Source organism: Oncorhynchus masou, chromosome 24 (genome assembly GCF_036934945.1).
Source record: "Oncorhynchus masou masou isolate Uvic2021 chromosome 24, UVic_Omas_1.1, whole genome shotgun sequence".
Classification (NCBI taxonomy): domain Eukaryota; kingdom Metazoa; phylum Chordata; class Actinopteri; order Salmoniformes; family Salmonidae; genus Oncorhynchus; species Oncorhynchus masou.
Genome location: NC_088235.1, coordinates 113,889,201 through 113,909,279, shown reverse-complemented (window position 1 = coordinate 113,909,279; position 20,079 = coordinate 113,889,201). Strand labels below are relative to the sequence as shown.

Sequence of the window (20,079 nt, the reverse complement as noted above, 5' to 3'; positions counted from 1 at the left end):
TGCTGTTCATTGACTATAGCTCAGCCTTCAACACCATAGTACCCTCCAAGCTCATCATTAAGCTCGGGGCCCTGGGTCTGAACCCCGCCCTGTGCAACTGGGTCCTGGACTTCCTGACAGGCCGCCCCCAGGTGGTGAAGGTAGGAAACAACACCTCCACTTCGCTGATCCTCAATACAGGGGCCACACAAGGGTGCGTGCTCAGCCACCTCCTGTACTCCCTGTTCACCCATGACTGCGTGGCCACACAAGCCTCCAACTCAATCAATCAATCAATTGTATTTATAAAGCCCTTCTTACATCCGCTGATGTCACAATGTACTGCCTGCCCTCCAGGACACCAACAGCACCCGATGTCATAGGAAGGCCAAAAGGACCATCAAGGACATCAACCACCCGAGCCACTGCCTGTTCACCCCGCTATCATCCAGAAGGCGAGGTCTGTACAGGTGCATCAAAGCTGGGACCGAGAGACTGAAAAACAGCTTCTATCTCAAGGCCATCAGACTGTTAAATAGCCATCAGTAGCCGGCTACCACCCGGTTACTGAACCCTGCACCTTAGAGGCTGCTGCCCTATATACATAAACACTGGTCACTCTAATAATGGAACACTGGCCACTCTAATAATGGAACACTGGCCACTCTAATAATGGAAAACTGGCCACTCGAATAATGGAACACTGGCCACTCCAATAATGGAATCACTGGCCACTCTAATAATGGAACACTGCCACTCTAATAATGGAACACTGGCCACTCTAATAATGGAATCACTGCCACTCTAATAATGGAATCACTGGCCACTCTAATAATGGAACACTGGTCACTCTAATGATGGAATCACTGCCACTCTAATAATGAAACACTGGTCACTCTAATAATGGAACACTGGCCACTCTAATAATGGAATCACTGGCCACTCTAATAATGGAACACTGGCCACTCTAATAATGGAATCACTGGCCACTCTAATAATGGAACACTGGCCACTCTAATAATGGAACACTGGCCACTCTAATAATGGAACACTGGCCACTCTAATAATGTTGCTTTACTCATCTCATATGTATATACTGTATTCTACTGTATTCTAGTCAATGCCACTCTGACATTAATCTTACTAATAAATATATACAGTGCCTTGCGAAAGTATTCGGCCCCCTTGAACTTTGCGACCTTTTGCCACATTTCAGGCTTCAAACATAAAGATATAAAACTGTATTTTTTTGTGAAGAATCAACAACAAGTGGGACACAATCATGAAGTGGAACGACATTTATTGGATATTTCAAACTTTTTTAACAAATCAAAAACTGAAAAATTGGCCGTGCAAAATTATTCAGCCCCCTTAAGTTAATACTTTGTAGCGCCACCTTTTGCTGCGATTACAGCTGTAAGTCGCTTGGGGTATGTCTCTATCAGTTTTTCACATCGAGAGACTGAAATTTTTTCCCATTCCTCCTTTCAAAACCGCTCGAGCTCAGTGAGGTTGGATGGAGAGCATTTGTGAACAGCAGTTTTCAGTTCTTTCCACAGATTCTCGATTGGATTCAGGTCTGGACTTTGACTTGGCCATTCTAACACCTGGATATGTTTATTTTTGAACCATTCCATTGTAGATTTTGCTTTATGTTTTGGATCATTGTCTTGTTGGAAGACAAATCTCCGTCCCAGTCTCAGGTCTTTTGCAGACTCCATCAGGTTCTCTTCCAGAATGGTCCTGTATTTGGCTCCATCCATCTTCCTGTCACTGCTGAAGAAACGCAGGCCCAAACCATGATGCTGCCACCACCATGTTTGACAGTGGAGATGGTATGTTCAGGGTGATGAGCTGTGTTGCTTTTACGCCAAACATAACGTTTTGCATTGTTGCCAAAAAGTTCAATTTTGGTTTCATCTGACCAGAGCACCTTCTTCCACATGTTTGGTGTGTCTCCCAGGTGGCTTGTGGCAAACTTTAAACAACACTTTTTATGGATATCTTTAAGAAATGGCTTTCTTCTTGCCACTCTTCCATAAAGGCCAGATTTGTGCAATATACGACTGATTGTTGTCCTATGGACAGAGTCTCCCAGAGTCTGTAGATCTCTGCAGTTCATCCAGAGTGATCATGGGCCTCTTGGCTGCATCTCTGATCAGTCTTCTCCTTGTATGAGCTGAAAGTTTAGAGGGACGGCCAGGTCTTGGTAGATTTGCAGTGGTCTGATACTCCTTCCATTTCAATATTATCGCTTGCACAGTGCTCCTTGGGATGTTTAAAGCTTGGGAAATCTTTTTGTATCCAAATCCGGCTTTAAACTTCTTCACAACAGTATCTCGGACCTGCCTGGTGTGATCCTTGTTCTTCATGATGCTCTCTGCGCTTTTAACGGACCTCTGAGACTATCACAGTGCAGGTACATTTATACGGAGACTTGATTACACACAGGTGGATTGTATTTATCATCATTAGTCATTTAGGTCAACATTGGATCATTCAGAGATCCTCACTGAACTTCTGGAGAGAGTTTGCTGCACTGAAAGTAAAGGGGCTGAATAATTTTGCACGCCCAATTTTACAGTTTTTGATTTGTTAAAAAAGTTTGAAATATCCAATAAATGTCGTTCCACTTCATGATTGTGTCCCACTTGTTGTTGATTCTTCACAAAAAAATACAGTTTTATATCTTTATGTTTGAAGCCTGAAATGTGGCAAAAGGTCGCAAAGTTCAAGGGGGCCGAATACTTTCGCAAGGCACTGTATATCTTAACTTTCCCCTTTAGATTTGTGTATTGTTGTTAATGGTTAGACACTACTGCACTGTTGAAGCTAGGAACACAAGCATTTCGTTACACCAGCAATAACATCTGCTAAATATGTGTATGTGACAAATAACGTTTGATTTGGAAAAAAAACAAAGCGTCCATTATAAAGTAATCTGGTGATTCAAAACCTTGTCAGCCTCCATTTATCTGAGGCGTTATCTGAGGCGTTATTGGTCAATTCCTTCTTGAAGCCACCTGAGACTGTGTCTATTTCCCAAATTATACCCTATTCTCTACATAGTGCACCTACGGCTCCTGGTCAAAACTAGTGCACTGTAAAGGGACTAGGGTACCATTTGAGACTAGGGGCAGAATAACGTTACCCAGTAACACACTCATCGCTATTCCCTGGGCCCTGTTCCCTGGTGGCAAACAGCACAGGCAAACCCAAGGCCTGGCTGCTTTTATTCTGGATGATTAAACACACAGGGGGCTGGACATGAATATATGGACCAGGGAGAGGCAGCCCGGGAGAGACAGCCATTAGACCAGGGAGAGACAGCCATTAGAGCAGGGAGAGGCAGCCATTAGACCAGGGAGAGACAGCCAGGGAGAGGCAGCCATTAGACCAGGGAGAGACAGCCATTAGACCAGGGAGAGACATTAGACCAGGGAGAGAGAGCCATTAGACCAGGGAGAGGCAGCCATTAGACCAGGGAGAATTATTTTTTTAATTTTAACTTTATTTAACCAGGCAAGTCAGTTAAGAACAAATTCCTATTTTCAATGACAGCCTAGGAACAGTGGGTTAACTGCCTGTTCAGGGGCAGAACGACAGATTTGTACCTTGTCAGCTCGGGGGTTTGAACTTGCAAACTTCCTAGTCCAACGCTACTAGTTACTAGTCCAACGCTCTAACCACTAGGCTACCCTGCCGCCCCAAGAAGCAGCCATTAGACCAGGGAGAGGTAGCCATTCGACCAGGGAGAGGCAGCCATTAGACCAGGGAGAGACAGCCATTAGACCAGGGAGAGACAGCCATTAGACCAGGGAGAGACAGCCATTAGGCCTGGGAGAGACAGCCACGGAGAGACAGCCATTAGACCAGGGAGAGACAGACAGGGAGAGACAATCAGGGAGAGACAACTAGGGAGAGACAACTAGGGAGAGACAGCCAGGGAGAGACAGCCAGGGAGAGACAGCCAGGGAGAGACAGCCATTAGACCAGGGAGAGACCGCCAGGGAGAGACAGTCATTAGACCAGGGAGAGACCGCCATTAGACCAGGGAGAGACAGCCATTAGACCAGGGAGAGACAGCAATTAGACCAGGGAGAGGCAGCCATTAGACCAGGGAGAGACAGCCAGGGAGAGACAGTCAGGGAGAGACAGCCATTAGACCAGGGAGAGACAGCCATTAGACCAGGGAGAGACAGCCAGGGAGAGACAGCCAGGAAGAGACAGCCATTAGACCAGGGAGAGACCACCAGGGAGAGACAGTCATTAGACCAGGGAGAGACCACCATTGGACCACGGAGAGGCAGCCATTAGACCAGGGAGAGACAGCCAGGGAGAGACAGCCAGGGAGAGACAGCCATTAGACCAGGGAGAGACCGCCAGGGAGAGACAGTCATTAGACCAGGGAGAGACAGCCATTAGACCAGGGAGAGACAGCCATTAGACCAGGGAGAGACAGCCAGGGAGAGACAGCCAGGGAGAGACAGCCAGGGAGAGACAGCCATTAGACCAGGGAGAGACCGCCAGGGAGAGACAGTCATTAGACCAGGGAGAGACCGCCATTAGACCAGGGAGAGGCAGCCATTAGACCAGGGAGAGACAGCCAGGGAGAGACAGCCAGGGAGAGACAGCCATTAGACCAGGGAGAGACAGCCAGGGAGAGACAGCCAGGGAGAGACAGCCAGGGAGAGACAGCCATTAGACCAGGGAGAGACCGCCAGGGAGAGACAGTCATTAGACCAGGGAGAGACCGCCATTAGACCAGGGAGAGGCAGCCATTAGACCAGGGAGACAGCCAGGGAGAGACAGCCATTAGACCAGGGAGAGACAGCCAGGGAGAGACAGCCAGGGAGAGACAGCCAGGGAGAGACAGCCAGGGAGAGACAGCCAGGGAGAGACAGCCAGGGAGAGACAGCCATTAGACCAGGGAGAGACCGTCAGGGAGAGACAGTCATTAGACCAGGGAGAGACCGCCATTAGACCAGTGAGAGGCAGCCATTAGACCAGGGAGAGACAGCCAGGGAGAGACAGCCAGGGAGAGACAGCCAGGGAGAGACAGCCATTAGACCAGGGAGAGACCGCCAGGGAGAGGCAGCCATTAGACCAGGGAGAGACAGCCATTAGACCAGGGAGAGACAGCCATTAGACCAGGGAGAGGCAGCCATTAGACCAGGAAGAGACTGCCATTACACCAGGGAGAGACAGCCATTAGACCAGGGAGAGACAGCCATTAGACCAGGGAGAAACAGCCAGGGAGAGACAGCCATTAGACCAGGGAGAGACCGCCAGGGAGAGACAGTCATTAGTCCAGGGAGAGGCAGCCATTAGACCAGGGAGAGACAGCCAGGGAGAGGCAGCCATTAGACCAGGGAGAGACAGCCATTAGACCAGGGAGAGACAACCAGGGAGAAGCAGCCATTAGACCAGGGAGAGACAGCCATTAGACCAGGGAGAGACAGCCATTAGACCAGGGAGAGACAGCCAGGGAGAGGCAGCCATTAGACCAGGGAGAGACAGCCAGGGAGAGGCAGCCATTAGACCAGGGAGAGACAGCCATTAGACCAGGGAGAGACATCCAGGGAGAGGCAGCCATTAGACCAGGGAGAGACAGCCATTAGACCAGGGAGAGACAGCCATCAGACCAGGGAGAGGCAGCCATTAGACCAGGGAGAGACAGCCATTAAACCAGGGAGAGACAGCCATTAGACCAGGGAGAGACAGCCATTAGACCAGGGAGAGACAACCAGGGAGAGACAGCCATTAGACCTGGGAGAGACAACCAGGGAGAGACAGCCATTAGACCAGGGAGAGGCAGCCAATAGACCAGGGAGAGACAGCCATTAGACCAGGGAGAGACAGCCAGGGAGAGACAGCCAGGGAGAGACAGCCATTAGACCAGGGAGAGACAGACAGGGAGACACAGCCAGGGAGAGACAGCCATTAGAGCAGGGAGAGACAACCAGGGAGAGACAGCCAGTAGACCAGGGAGAGACCGCCATTAGACTAGGGAGAGGCAGCCATTAGACCAGAGAGAGACAACCAGGGAGAGACAGCCATTAGACCTGGGAGAGACAGCCAGGGAGAGACAGCCAGGGAGAGACAGCCATTAGACCAGGGAGAGGCAGCCATTAGACAAGGGAGAGACCGCCATTAGACCAGGGAGAGACCGCCATTAGAGCAGGGAGAGACAGCCAGCGAGAGACAGACAGCCAGGGAGAGACAGCCATTAGACCAGGGAGAGACAGCCAGGGAGAGACAGACAGCCAGGGAGAGACAGACAGCCAGGGAGAGGCAGCCATTAGACCAGGGAGAGGCAGCCATTAGACCAGGGAGAGGCAGCCATTAGACCAGGGAGAGGCAGCCATTAGACCAGGGAGAGACTGCCATTAGACCAGGGAGAGGCAGCCATTAGACCAGGGAGAGACAGCCATTAGACCAGGGAGAGGCAGCCATTAGACCAGGGAGAGGCAGCCATTAGACCAGGGAGAGGCAGCCATTAGACCAGGGAGAGACAGCCATTAGACCAGGGAGAGGCAGCCATTAGACCAGGGAGAGGCAGCCATTAGACCAGGGAGAGGCAGCCATTAGACCAGGGAGAGGCAGCCATTAGACCAGGGAGAGGCAGCCATTAGACCAGGGAGAGGCAGCCATTAGACCAGGGAGAGACAGCCATTAGACCAGGGAGAGGCAGCCATTAGACCAGGGAGAGACAGCCATTAGACCAGGGAGAGGCAGCCATTAGACCAGGGAGAGACAGCCATTAGACCAGGGAGAGGCAGCCATTAGACCAGGGAGAGACAGCCATTAGACCAGGAGCCCTAAGACAAACAGGTCCGTAAACTATCATCTAATGTGGGTAGGAGAGCAGACACAACATGTAATACCTCTCAAATGATAAATGGTTCATTCAATTTTGGTACTTCTCAAATGTTGAATCTCTCGCTTCCCTCTCTCTCCCTCGATCTTTCTATCTCTCTCTCTTGTTCTCTCTCAATCTTTTTCTCTCTTTATGTTTCTCTCAATCTTTTTCTCTCTTTATGTTTCTCTCAATGTTTCTCTCTCTCTTGTCTCTCTCAATGTTTCTCTCTCTCTTGTCTCTCTCAATGTTTCTCTCTCTCTTGTCTCTCTCTTGTCTCTCTTTCTTTGTGTCTCTCTTTCTTTGTGTCTCTCTTTCTTTGTGTCTCTCTCTCTCTCTCTCTCTCTCTCTCTCTCTCTCTCTCTCTCTCTCTCTCTCTCTCTCTCTCTCTCTCTCTCTCTCTCTCTCTCTCTCTCTCTCTCTCTCTCTCTCAAATCAATTCAATGGGCTTTATTGGCATGGGAAACATATGTTAACATTGCCAAAGCAAGTGGAGTAGATAATATACAAAAGTGAAATTAACAATAAAAATGAACAGTAAACATTACACTCACAGTAGTGCCTGCCTGCCTGCCTGCCTGCCTGCCTTCCTTCCTTCCTTCCTTCCTTCCTTCCTTCCTTCCTTCCTTCCTTCCTTCCTTCCTTCCTGCCTTCCTGCCTTCCTTCCTTCCTTCCTTCCTGCCTGCCTGCCTGCCTTCCTTCCTTCCTTCCTTCCTTCCTTCCTTCCTTCCTTCTCCCATCAAAAACGAAACATAAAAAAAACAACAACAAAAAACAGGTGAAGATATTAAAAATGACAGATATTAGATTTAATCCAAATGGTTATAAACAGTTCAGCAGCTCAAATGAGGCCACTTGTCTTGGTATGAAGAGTATTACATTGGTCTGGGCTGCTATGCCATGGCCACTGGCTCCAGGTCGTCTACAAGGCCAAGCAGGCAGTGTTAACACAGCAGTGTCTAGCAACAGGATTATGTGTCCTTGTGTTTTACCAGTTGTGGTCATCTGTTCTGTACAGTGGTCCTGAAGTAAAGCAGAAGAATGGGCCTGGTGACATGCATTGAAAGGCGTGGCCTTTTGGTGGCTTTCTTTTGCAAGTTACTATGAATTAACAGATTTATATCCTAAAACTTGTCAATACTAAACGTTATATTAAGGTGTGGGACATTCATTGCGTGATAAGAAATATTGTGCCTTCAGAAAGTAATTCATACCCTTTGACTTATTAAAAAAAATTGTGTTACAGCCTTGTTGAATTTATTATGGATAAATGAATAAACAATATCCCCATTTTAAATAGAATTGTAACTAGGTAAACTTATACTCTGTTTTATAAGTGATTCACAATATGAGTTCATAAGAAGGGATTGTGTGACACGGACAAGGAGTAATAAAAGTTAATGAACACCATTCCAACTCGGCAGAAACAAATGGCTTGGGGACTGTGTAAACAGATAAGGTCGTTAGCCTATGGTTGACCCAACTGAAACTTAGCTCTGAGGTTTTTAGATAAGGTAGTGAGTGCATTCCTAGGTTTTCTGTTAATTAAAACTGTCAGTTTAGTGGTGATCGATTATGTTTGAGGGGTCAAAAGTTATCTGGGAGTGTGTTAGTAAGTTAGAATGAACTTTTCACCTTACTTTGTCCCGGTCGAGAGGAGGGGATTCTGTTAAAGCAGTGAAATGACATCATGATCTGTATATAAACTGCTGCACGTGTTTAAGTGTTAGCACGCTGTAAGAATAAATTATGTTACCTATTATTGAAAGACTGGTCTGTGTCTATTTTATGCAAACAAGAAATCTTACAAATTCTCATAAAATAGATTAAGGGCTTTCAATTGATGAAAGCACATTGGCATAATTAAATTACAGTAACAAGCCTGAATTCAAAATGTATAAAAAAAATATTCTCACCCGTCTATACACAATAATAATGACAAAATGAAAATATGTTTTTAGAAATGTTTGCACATTTTTTGAAAATGAAAAACAGAAATATGTTATTTACAAACGTATTCACAACATTCAATACATGTTAGAATCACATTTGGCAGTGACTACAGCTGTGAGTCTTTCTGGGTACGTCTCTAAGAGCTGTGAGTCTTTCTGGGTATGTCTCTAAGAGCTGAGTCTTTCTGGATAAGTCTCTAAGAGCTGTGAGTCTTTCTGGACCAGTCTCTAAGAGCTGAGTCTTTCTGGGACAGTCTCTAAGAGCTGAGTCTTTCTGGATATGTCTCTAAGAGCTGTGAGTCTTTCTGGGCCAGTCTCTAAGAGCTGTGAGTCTTATTGGGTCAGTCTCTAAGAGCTGTGAGTCTTTCTGGGAACATCTCTGAGAGCTGTGAGTTTTTCTAGGTAAGTCTATAAGAGCTGTGAGTCTTTCTGGGTCAGTCTCTAAGTGCTGTGAGTCTTTCTGGGTCAGTCTCTAAGAGCTCTGAGTCTTTATGGGAACATCTCTGAGAGCTGTGAGTCTTTCTGGGTCAGTCTCTAAGTGCTGTGAGTCTTTCTGGGTAAGTCTCTAAGTGCTGTGAGTCTTTCTGGGTAAGTCTCTAAGAGCTGTGAGTCTTTCTGGTTAGGTCTCTAAGTGCAGTGAGTCTTTCTGGTTAGGTCTCTAAGAGTGCTGTGAGTTTTTCTGGGTAAGTCCCTAAGAGCTGTGAGTCTTTCTAGGTAAGCCTCTAAGAGCTGTGTCTTTCTGGGTAAGACTAAGTGCTGTGAGTCTTTCTGGGTCAGTCTCTAAGAGCTGTGAGTCTTTCTGGGTAGGTCTCTAAGAGCTGAGTCTTTCTGGGTAGGTCTCTAAGAGCTGAGTCTTTCTGGGTAAGTCTCTAAGAGCTGTGAGTCTTTCTGGGTAGGTCTCTAAGAGCGGAGTCTTTCTGGGTAGGTCTCTAAGAGCTGTACACATTATTATTTTAAATTCTTCAATCTCTGTCAAGTTTATTGTTTATCATTTGCTAGACAGACATTTTCAAGTCTTGCCATATATTTTCAAGGTGATTTACACTGAACAAAAATATAAACACACCATCAAATATTTTACTGAGTTACATTTCATATAAAGAAAATCAGTCAATTTAAATACATCCATTAGCTGTTAATCTATGGGTTTCACATGACTGGGAATACAGATATGCATCCTTTGGTCACAGATACCTTAAAAAAGGTAGGGGCGTGGATCAGAAAACCAGTCAGTATCTGGTGTGACCACCATTTGCCTCATGCAGCGAGACACATCTCCTTCACATAGAGTTGATCAGGCTGTTGATTGTGGCCTGTGGAATGTTGTCCCACTCCTCTTCAATGGCTGTGTGAAGTTGCTGGATATTGGCGGGAACTGGAACACGCTGTTGTACACGTTGATCCAGAGCATCCCAAACATGCTCAATGGATGACAATGGATGAAACCTCTGACAGCTTTGATTTCAGCTCATGAAACATGGGACCAACACTTTACATGTAGCGATTATATTTTTGTTCAGTGTTATTCAAAACTGTAACTAGGCCAGTCAGGAACATTCAATGTCATCTTGGTAAGCAACTCCAGTGTATATTTTCCCTTCTGTTTTAAGTTCTTGTCCAGCTGAAAGGTGAATTTGTCTGTTGAAAAGCAGACAACCAGGTTTTCCTCTAGGATTTTGCCTGTGCTTAGCTCTATTCTGTTTCTTTTTATCCTAAAAAACTGCCTAGTCCTTGTCGATGACAAGCATACCCATCACATGATGCAGCCACCACCATGTTTGAACATACGAAGAGTAGTACTCAGTGATGTGTTGTGGTAGATTTGCTCCAAACATAACACTTTGTCGTCAGGACATAAAGTGAATTTCTTTACATTTTTTGCAGTGTTTCTTTAGTGTCTTGTTGCTGTCACGTCCGTTGTTTAAATGAATGGACCAAAGCGCAGCGTGAGTAGAGTTCCACATATTTATTGAGGTGAAACTTCAAACAACAAATAAATAAACGAACGTGCAGTTCGTAGTGCACATAGCACTAAACACAAACAATATCCCACAACGCAGGTGGGAAAAGGGACACACTAAGTATGATCCCCAATTAGAGGCAACGATCATCAGCTGCCTCCAATTGGGAACCATACTCACACCAACATAGAAAATAAAAACTAGAAAACCCCCTAGTCACGAACCCCGAGGGCTCTCTATGGTCAAGGCGTGACAGTTGCAAACAGGATGAAATATTTGGAATATTATTATTCTGTACTGGCTTCCTTCTTTTCACTCTGTCATTTAGGTTAGTATTGTGGAGTAACTACGATGCTGTTGATCCATCCTCAGTTCTCTCCTATCACAGCCATTAAACTCTGTAACTGTTTTAAAGTCACCATTGGCCTCATGGTGAAATCCCTGAGCGGTTTATTTCCTCTCCGGCAACTGAGTTAGGAAGGACGCCTGTATCTTTGTAGTGACTGGGTGTATTGATACACCATCCAGAATGTAATTAATAACTTCACTTCCAAATACTCTCCCTCAATCCGCCTCACCCAATGTAGCTATTTTTATTTTTTCCTAAAGTATTTAGTATTTATATTTACTTCGGAACCGGAACCCCGCAACTGAAGCTAGCCAGCTAACTACCAGCTATGCTAGCGGTCTTCAGCTAACCGGTCATCAGCTAACCTTTAGCACGAAAAGATCACGCGACTCTAACCAGAGCATAACGGACCTATTTATTTTTTATTTTATTTTTTTTACCCCCGGATTCCCGCCGCAAACGGAACATCTGGATCTTCACAACTAGTTATTTAGCTAAACCGCAACCCCGGACGATTACTGCTGGCTAGCGCTTCCACCCACTTAGCCTGAAGCTAGCCCCGCCAGAGCCCCTGTGCTACCTCCGTAGGATACTCCTGGGCTACAATACCTACCACCGTAGCATACTCCTGGGCTACAATTACCCGGACCCGCGACCGGTCTATCGATGTCACCGCATGAAGAGGAATAACGTCCCCCCAAAGGCTAACTCTCTAGCCCTTGCTATCCCCTGGCTTGCTATTTTGGCCTGCTAACTGCTACCTTGTTTAGCCCCGGCCTACTAACTGTTAGCTTGTTAGCACAGGCCTGCTAACCCGTCTGAATCGCCTCGTCCCAAACACTTACTGGACCCATATTTACTCTCTTTCCGATTTTTTATTTGTTTATACATTCCGGTAACCTGCCTCACCCAATGTGATACGGAATCGCTATTATTGTTAATTTTTAGAACACACTCAAGAACCTCCAGAAGCTAACTAGCAAACTAGCTACAAGCTATTTAGTCATTGTTATTATTTATTATTATTTATTTATTTATTTTTTTATTTTTTTAACCTGGATAACACTCACTAATCCAGCTTCCCTGCCCCCTGGACACTGATCAACTGGCTACATAGCTGATGCACGCTGGACTGTCCATTAATCACGGGTACCTCATTCTGCTTGTTTATGTTTTATCTGTCGGCCCCGTTGCCTAGTCAACGCCATTTTACCTGCTGTTGTTGTGCTAGCTGATTAGCTGTTGTTGTCTCACCTACTGTTTAAGCTAGCTTTCCCAATTCAACACCTGTGATTACTGTATGCCTCGCTGTATGTCTCTCTCAAATGTCAATATGCCTTGTATACTGTTGTTCAGGTTAGTTATCATTGTTTTAGTTCACAATGGAGCGCCTAGTTCCACTCTTCATACCCCTGATACCTCCTTTGTCCCACCTCCCACACATGCGGTGACCTCACCCATTACAACTAGCATGTCCAGATACAACCTCTCTCATCATCACCCAGTGCCTGGGCTTACCTCCGCTGTACCCGCACCTCACCATACCCCTGTCTGCGCATTATGCCCTGAATATATTCTACCATGCCCAGAAACCTGCTCCTCTTATTCTCTGTCCCCAATGCTCTAGGCGACCAGTTTTGATAGCCTTTAGGCGCACCCTCATACTACTCCTTCTCTGTTCCGCGGGTGATGTGGAGGTAAACCCAGGCCCTGCATGTCCCCAGGCACCCTCATTTGTTGACTTCTGTGATCGAAAAAGCCTTGGTTTCATGCATGTCAACATCAGAAGCCTCCTCCCTAAGTTTGTTTTACTCACCGCTTTAACACACTCTGCTAACCCTGATGTCCTTGCCGTGTCTGAGTCCTGGCTCAGGAAGGCCACCAAAAACTCTGAGATTTCCATACCCAACTATAACATCTTCCGTCAAGATAGAACTGCCAAAGGGGGAGGAGTTGCAGTCTACTGCAGAGATAGCCTGCAAAGTAATGTCATACTTTCCAGGTCCATACCCAAACAGTTCGAACTACTAATTCTGAAAATTACTCTCTCCAGAAATAAGTCGCTCACTGTTGCCGCCTGCTACCGACCCCCCTCAGCTCCCAGCTGTGACCTGGACACCATTTGTGAATTGATTGCCCCCATCTAGCTTCAGAGTTTGTTCTGTTAGGTGACCTAAACTGGGATATGCTTAACACCCCGGCAGTCCTACAATCTAAGCTAGATGCCCTCAATCTCACACAAATCATCAAGGAACCCACCAGGTACAACCCTAACTCTGTAAGCAAGGGCACCCTCATAGACGTCATCCTGACCAACTGGCCCTCCAAATACACCTCCGCTGTCTTCAATCAGGATCTCAGCGACCACTGCCTCATTGCCTGTATCCGCTACGGAGCCGCAGTCAAACGACCACCCCTCATCACTGTCAAACGCTCCCTAAAACACTTCTGTGAGCAGGCCTTTCTAATCGACCTGGCCCGGGTACCCTGGAAGGACATTGACCTCATCCCGTCAGTTGAGGATGCCTGGTCATTCTTTAAGAGTAACTTCCTCACCATTTTAGATAAGCATGCTCCGTTCAAAAAATGCAGAACTAAGAACAGATATAGCCCTTGGTTCACTCCAGACCTGACTGCCCTCGACCAGCACAAAAACATCCTGTGGCGGACTGCAATAGCATCGAACAGTCCCCGCAATATGCAACTGTTCAGGGAAGTCCGGAACCAATACACGCAGTCAGTCAGGAAAGCTAAGGCCAGCTTCTTCAGGCAGAAGTTTGCATCCTGTAGCTCCAACTCCAAAAAGTTCTGGGACACTGTGAAGTCTATGGAGAACAAGAGCACCTCCTCCCAGCTGCCCACTGCACTGAGGCTAGGGAACACAGTCACCACCGACAAATCCATGATTATTGAAAATTTCAACAAGCATTTCTCAACGGCTGGCCATGCCTTCCGCCTGGCTACTCCAACCTCGACCAACAGCTCCGGCCCCCCCGCAGCTCCTCGCCCAAGCCTCTCCAGGTTCTCCTTTACCCAAATCCAGATAGCAGATGTTCTGAAAGAGCTGCAAAACCTGGACCCGTATAAATCAGCTGGGCTTGACAATCTGGACCCTCTATTTCTGAAACTATCCGCCGCCATTGTCGCAACCCCTATTACCAGCCTGTTCAACCTCTCTTTCATATCGTCTGAGATCCCCAAGGATTGGAAAGCTGCCGCAGTCATCCCCCTCTTCAAAGGGGGAGACACCCTGGACCCAAACTGTTACAGACCTATATCCATTCTGCCTTGCCTATCTAAGGTCTTCGAAAGCCAAGTCAACAAACAGGTCACTGACCATCTCGAATCCCACCGTACCTTCTCCGCTATGCAATCTGGTTTCCGAGCCGGTCACGGGTGCACCTCAGCCACACTCAAGGTACTAAACGACATCATAACCGCCATCGATAAAAGACAGTACTGTGCAGCCGTCTTCATCGACCTTGCCAAGGCTTTCGACTCTGTCAATCACCATATTCTTATCGGCAGACTCAGTAGCCTCGGTTTTTCGGATGACTGCCTTGCCTGGTTCACCAATTACTTTGCAGACAGAGTTCAGTGTGTCAAATCGGAAGGCATGCTGTCTGGTCCTCTGGCAGTCTCTATGGGGGTGCCACAGGGTTCAATTCTCGGGCCGACTCTTTTCTCTGTATATATCAATGATGTTGCTCTTGCTGCGGGCGATTCCCTGATCCACCTCTACGCAGACGACACCATTCTATATACTTTCGGCCCGTCATTGGACACTGTGCTATCTAAACTCCAAACGAGCTTCAATGCCATACAACACTCCTTCCGTGGCCTCCAACTGCTCTTAAACGCTAGTAAAACCAAATGATGCTTTTCAACCGATCGCTGCCTGCACCCGCTTGCCCGACTAGCATCACCACACTGGATGGTTCCGACCTTGAATATGTGGACACCTATAAGTACCTAGGTGTCTGGCTAGACTGCAAACTCTCCTTCCAGACCCATATCAAACATCTCCAATCGAAAATCAAATCAAGAGTCGGCTTTCTATTCCGTAACAAAGCCTCCTTCACTCACGCTGCCAAGCTTACCCTAGTAAAACTGACTATCCTACCGATCCTCGACTTCGGCGATGTCATCTACAAAATTGCTTCCAACACTCTTCTCAGCAAACTGGATGCAGTTTATCACAGTGCCATCCGTTTTGTCACTAAAGCACCTTATACTACCCACCACTGCGACTTGTATGCTCTAGTCGGCTGGCCCTCGCTACATATTCGTCGCAAGACCCATTGGCTCCAGGTCGTCTACAAGGCCATGCTAGGTAAAGCTCCGTCTTATCTCAGTTCACTGGTTACGATGGCAACACCCATCCATAGCACGCGCTCCAGCAGGTGTATCTCACTGATCATCCCTAAAGCCAACACCTCATTCGGCCGCCTTTCGTTCCAGTACTCTGCTGCCTGTGACTGGAACGAATTGCAAAAATCGCTGAAGTTGGAGACCTTTATCTCCCTCACCAACTTCAAACATCAGCTATCTGAGCAGCTAACCGATCGCTGCAGCTGTACATAATCTATTGGTAAATAGCCCACCCATTTTCACCTACCTCATCCCCACAGTTTTTATTTATTTACTTTTCTGCTCTTTTGCACACCAATATCTCTACCTGTACATGACCATTTATCAATCCAGTGTTAATCTGCAATATTGTAATTATTCGCCTACCTCCTCATGCCTTTTGCACACATTGTATATAGACTCCCCTTTTTTTCTACTGTGTTATTGACTTGTTAATTGTTTACTCCATGTGTAACTCTGTGTTGTCTGTTCACACTGCTATGCTTTATCTTGGCCAGGTCGCAGTTGTAAATGAGAACTTGTTCTCAACTAGCCTACCTGGTTAAATAAAGGTGAAATAAAAAAAATAAAATAAAAATAAAATTCACCTTGCTCAAAGGGATACTCAGTGACTGCTTTTCTTTCTTCTTTACCAATCTGTGCCGTTCTTTGCGAGACATTGGAAAATCTCCCTGGTCTTTGTGGTTGACATCCACTACACGACTGAGGGACCTTACAGATAATTGTACGTGTGGGGTACAGAGATGAGGTAGTCATTCAAAACTCACGTTAAACACTATTATTGCAGACAGTGAATCCATGCAACTTATTATGTGACTTGTTAACCATTTCTACTCCTGAACTCATTTAGGCTCCTTGACTTAACAAAGGAATTGGAGACTTATTGACTGAGGACATTTCAGTCTTTTTAGGATAATACTTGTCACGCCCTGACCTTAGAGAGCCTTTTTATTACTCTATTTGGTTTGGTCAGGGTGTGATTTGGGGTGGGCATTCTATGTTTTCTGTTTCTTTGTTTGTTGGCTGGGTATGGTTCCCAATTAGAGGCAGCTGTCTATTGTTGTCCCTGATTGGGGATCGTACCGAGGCAGCTGTCTATCGTTGTCTCTGATTGGGGATCGTACTGAGGCAGCTGTCTATCGTTGTCTCTGATTGGGGATCATACCGAGGCAGCTGTCTATCGTTGTCTCTGATTGGGGATCGTATTGAGGCAGCTGTCTATCGTTGTCCCTGATTGGGGATCATACCGAGGCAGCTGTCTATCGTTGTCTCTGATTGGGGATCGTACTGAGGCAGCTGTCTATCGTTGTCTCTGATTGGGGATCGTACTGAGGCAGCTGTCTATCATTGTCCCTGATTGGGGATCGTACCTAGGCAGCTGTCTATCGTTGTCCCTGATTGGGGATCATACCGAGGCAGCTGTCTATCATTGTCCCTGATTGGGGATCGTACTGAGGCAGCTGTCTATCGTTGTCTCTGATTGGGGATCATACTGAGGCAGCTGTCTATCGTTGTCTCTGATTGGGGATCATACTTAGGCATACTTAGGCAGCCATTTAGGTTGTGGGATCTTGTCTTTGTTTGTTGCATGTGTTGCACTCGGAAGCTTTACGTTCGTTGTGTTGTTTATTGTTTTTTTTTGGTGGAACATTTAGTAAAGTAAATGTATGCTTACCACGCTGCACCTTGGTCCGGTCATTCTACCACTAACGAGGAGCGTAACAATACTACAATATAACAAGGGTATAAAACAAGGATATACAATATAACAAGGAGAGATGGCCAGTCCAACATGGGATACTACACTATAACAAGGAGAGATGGCCAGTCCTATAGGAGATACTACTACACTATAACAAGGAGAGATGGCCAGTCCTATAGGAGATACTACTACACTATAACAAGGAGAGATGGCCAGTCCCATAGGAGATACTACACTATAACAAGGAGAGATGGCCAGTCCTATAGGAGATACTACACTATAACAAGGAGAGATGGCCAGTCCTATATGAGATACTACTACACTATAACAAGGAGAGATGGCCAGTCCTATAGGAGATACTACTACACTATAACAAGGAGAGATGGCCAGTCCTATAGGGGATACTACACTATAACAAGGAGAGATGGCCAGTCCTATAGGGGATACTACACTATAACAAGGAGAGATGGCCAGTTCTATAGGAGATACTACTACACTATAACAAGGAGAGATGGCCAGTCCTATAGGGGATACTACTACACTATAACAAGGAGAGATGGCCAGTCCTATATGAGATACTACTACACTATAACAAGGAGAGATGGCCAGTCCTTTATGAGATACTACTACACTATAACAAGGAGAGATGGCCAGTCCTATAAGAGATACTACTACACTATAACAAGGAGAGATGGCCAGTCCTATAGGAGATACTACACTATAACAAGGAGAGATGGCCAGTCCTATAGGAGATACTACACTATAACAAGGAGAGATGGCCAGTCCTATATGGGATACTACACTATAACAAGGAGAGATGGCCAGTCCTACAGGAGATACTACACTATAACAAGGAGAGATGGCCAGTCCTATATGGGATACTACACTATAACAAGGAGAGATGGCCAGTCCTATAGGAGATACTACTACACTATAACAAGGAGAGATGGCCAGTCCTATAGGAGATACTACTACACTATAACAAGGAGAGATGGCCAGTCCTATATGAGATACTACACTATAACAAGGAGAGATGGCCAGTCCTATATGAGATACTACACTATAACAAGGAGAGATGGCCAGTCCTATATGAGATACTACTACACTATAACAAGGAGAGATGGCCAGTCCTATATGAGATACTACTACACTATAACAAGGAGAGATGGCCAGTCCTATATGAGATACTACACTATAACAAGGAGAGATGGCCAGTCCTAGAGGAGATACTACACTATAACAAGGAGAGATGGCCAGTCCTATAGGAGATATTACTACACTATAACAAGGAGAGATGGCCAGTCCTATAGGAGATACTACTACACTATAACAAGGAGAGATGGCCAGTCCTATATGAGATACTACACTATAACAAGGAGAGATGGCCAGTCCTATAGGAGATACTACTACACTATAACAAGGAGAGATGGCCAGTCCTATATGAGATACTACACTATAACAAGTAGAGATGGCCAGTCCTATAGGAGATACTACTACACTATAACAAGGAGAGATGGCCAGTCCTACAGGAGATACTACACTATAACAAGGAGAAATGGCCAGTCCTACAGGAGATACTACACTATAACAAGGAGAGATGGCCAGTCCTATAGGAGATACTACTACACTATAACAAGGAGAGATGGCCAGTCCTATAGGAGATACTACTACACTATAACAAGGAGAGATGGCCAGTCCTATATGAGATACTACACTATAACAAGGAGAGATGGCCAGTCCTATATGAGATACTACTACACTATAACAAGGAGAGATGGCTAGTCCTATATGGGATACTACTACACTATAACAAGGAGAGATGGCTAGTCCTATATGGGATACTACTACACTATAACAAGGAGAGATGGCCAGTCCTATAGGAGATACTACACTATAACAAGGAGAGATGGCTAGTCCTATATGGGATACTACTACACTATAACAAGGAGAGATGGCCAGTCCTATATGAGATACTACACTATAACAAGGAGAGATGGCCAGTCCTATATAGGATACTACACTATAACAAGGAGAGATGGCCAGTCCTATAGGAGATACTACTACACTATAACAAGGAGAGATGGCCAGTCCTATAGGAGATACTACACTATAACAAGGAGAGATGGCCAGTCCTATAGGAGATACTACACTATAACAAGGAGAGATGGCTAGTCCTATATGGGATACTACTACACTATAACAAGGAGAGATGGCTAGTCCTATATGGGATACTACTACACTATAACAAGGAGATATGGCTAGTCCTATAGGAGATACTATACTATAACAAGGAGAGATGGCTAGTCCTATATGGGATACTACTTGGCGCTGGTCTCAATAAACACTAACCTGTTTGACGTTGTAGCCTGTCTTGGCGCTGGTCTCAATAAACATGACGCTGAGCTCCTTGGCCCGCTGTTCTCCTTCCTCTATGGTGATCTGCCTGCGAGGGAGAAATATTAGGTTCAGTTATCAAACATCCTTATGCCATTAAACGACATAAAAGTGAGCTGGGTAAGGAGGTTTTCTACAGTAGATACACACTGGGTAAGGAGGTTTTCTACAGGAGATACACACTGGGTAAGGAGGTTTTCTACAGTAGAGACCCACTGGGTAAGGAGGTTTTCTACAGTAGAGACCCACTGGGTAAGGAGGTTTTCCACAGTGGATACCCACTGGGTAAGGAGGTTTTCTACAGTAGATACCCACTGGGTAAGGAGGTTTTCTACAGTGAAGACCCACTGGGTAAGGATGTTTTTTACAGTAGATACCCACTGGGTAAGGAGGTTTTCCACAGTAGAGACCCACTGGGTAAGGAGGTTTTCCACAGTAGAGACCCACTGGGTAAGGAGGTTTTCTACAGTAGATACATACTGGGTAAGGAGGTTTTCTACAGTAGATACCCA

The 20,079-nt window shown here is 46.0% G+C and overlaps 1 protein-coding gene across 1 annotated transcript in view; it reads right to left on the bottom strand.

The window, feature by feature from the left end:
* rab6ba (RAB6B, member RAS oncogene family a) overlaps positions 1 to 20,079 on the bottom strand; it is a 204,090-nt gene that overhangs the window by 63,825 nt on the left and 120,186 nt on the right. Inside the window, exon 6 of the mRNA XM_064933248.1 lies at positions 19,523 to 19,616. Coding sequence (XP_064789320.1) covers positions 19,523 to 19,616 — 94 coding nt within the window. The remainder of the gene's footprint in view (positions 1 to 19,522; positions 19,617 to 20,079) is intronic.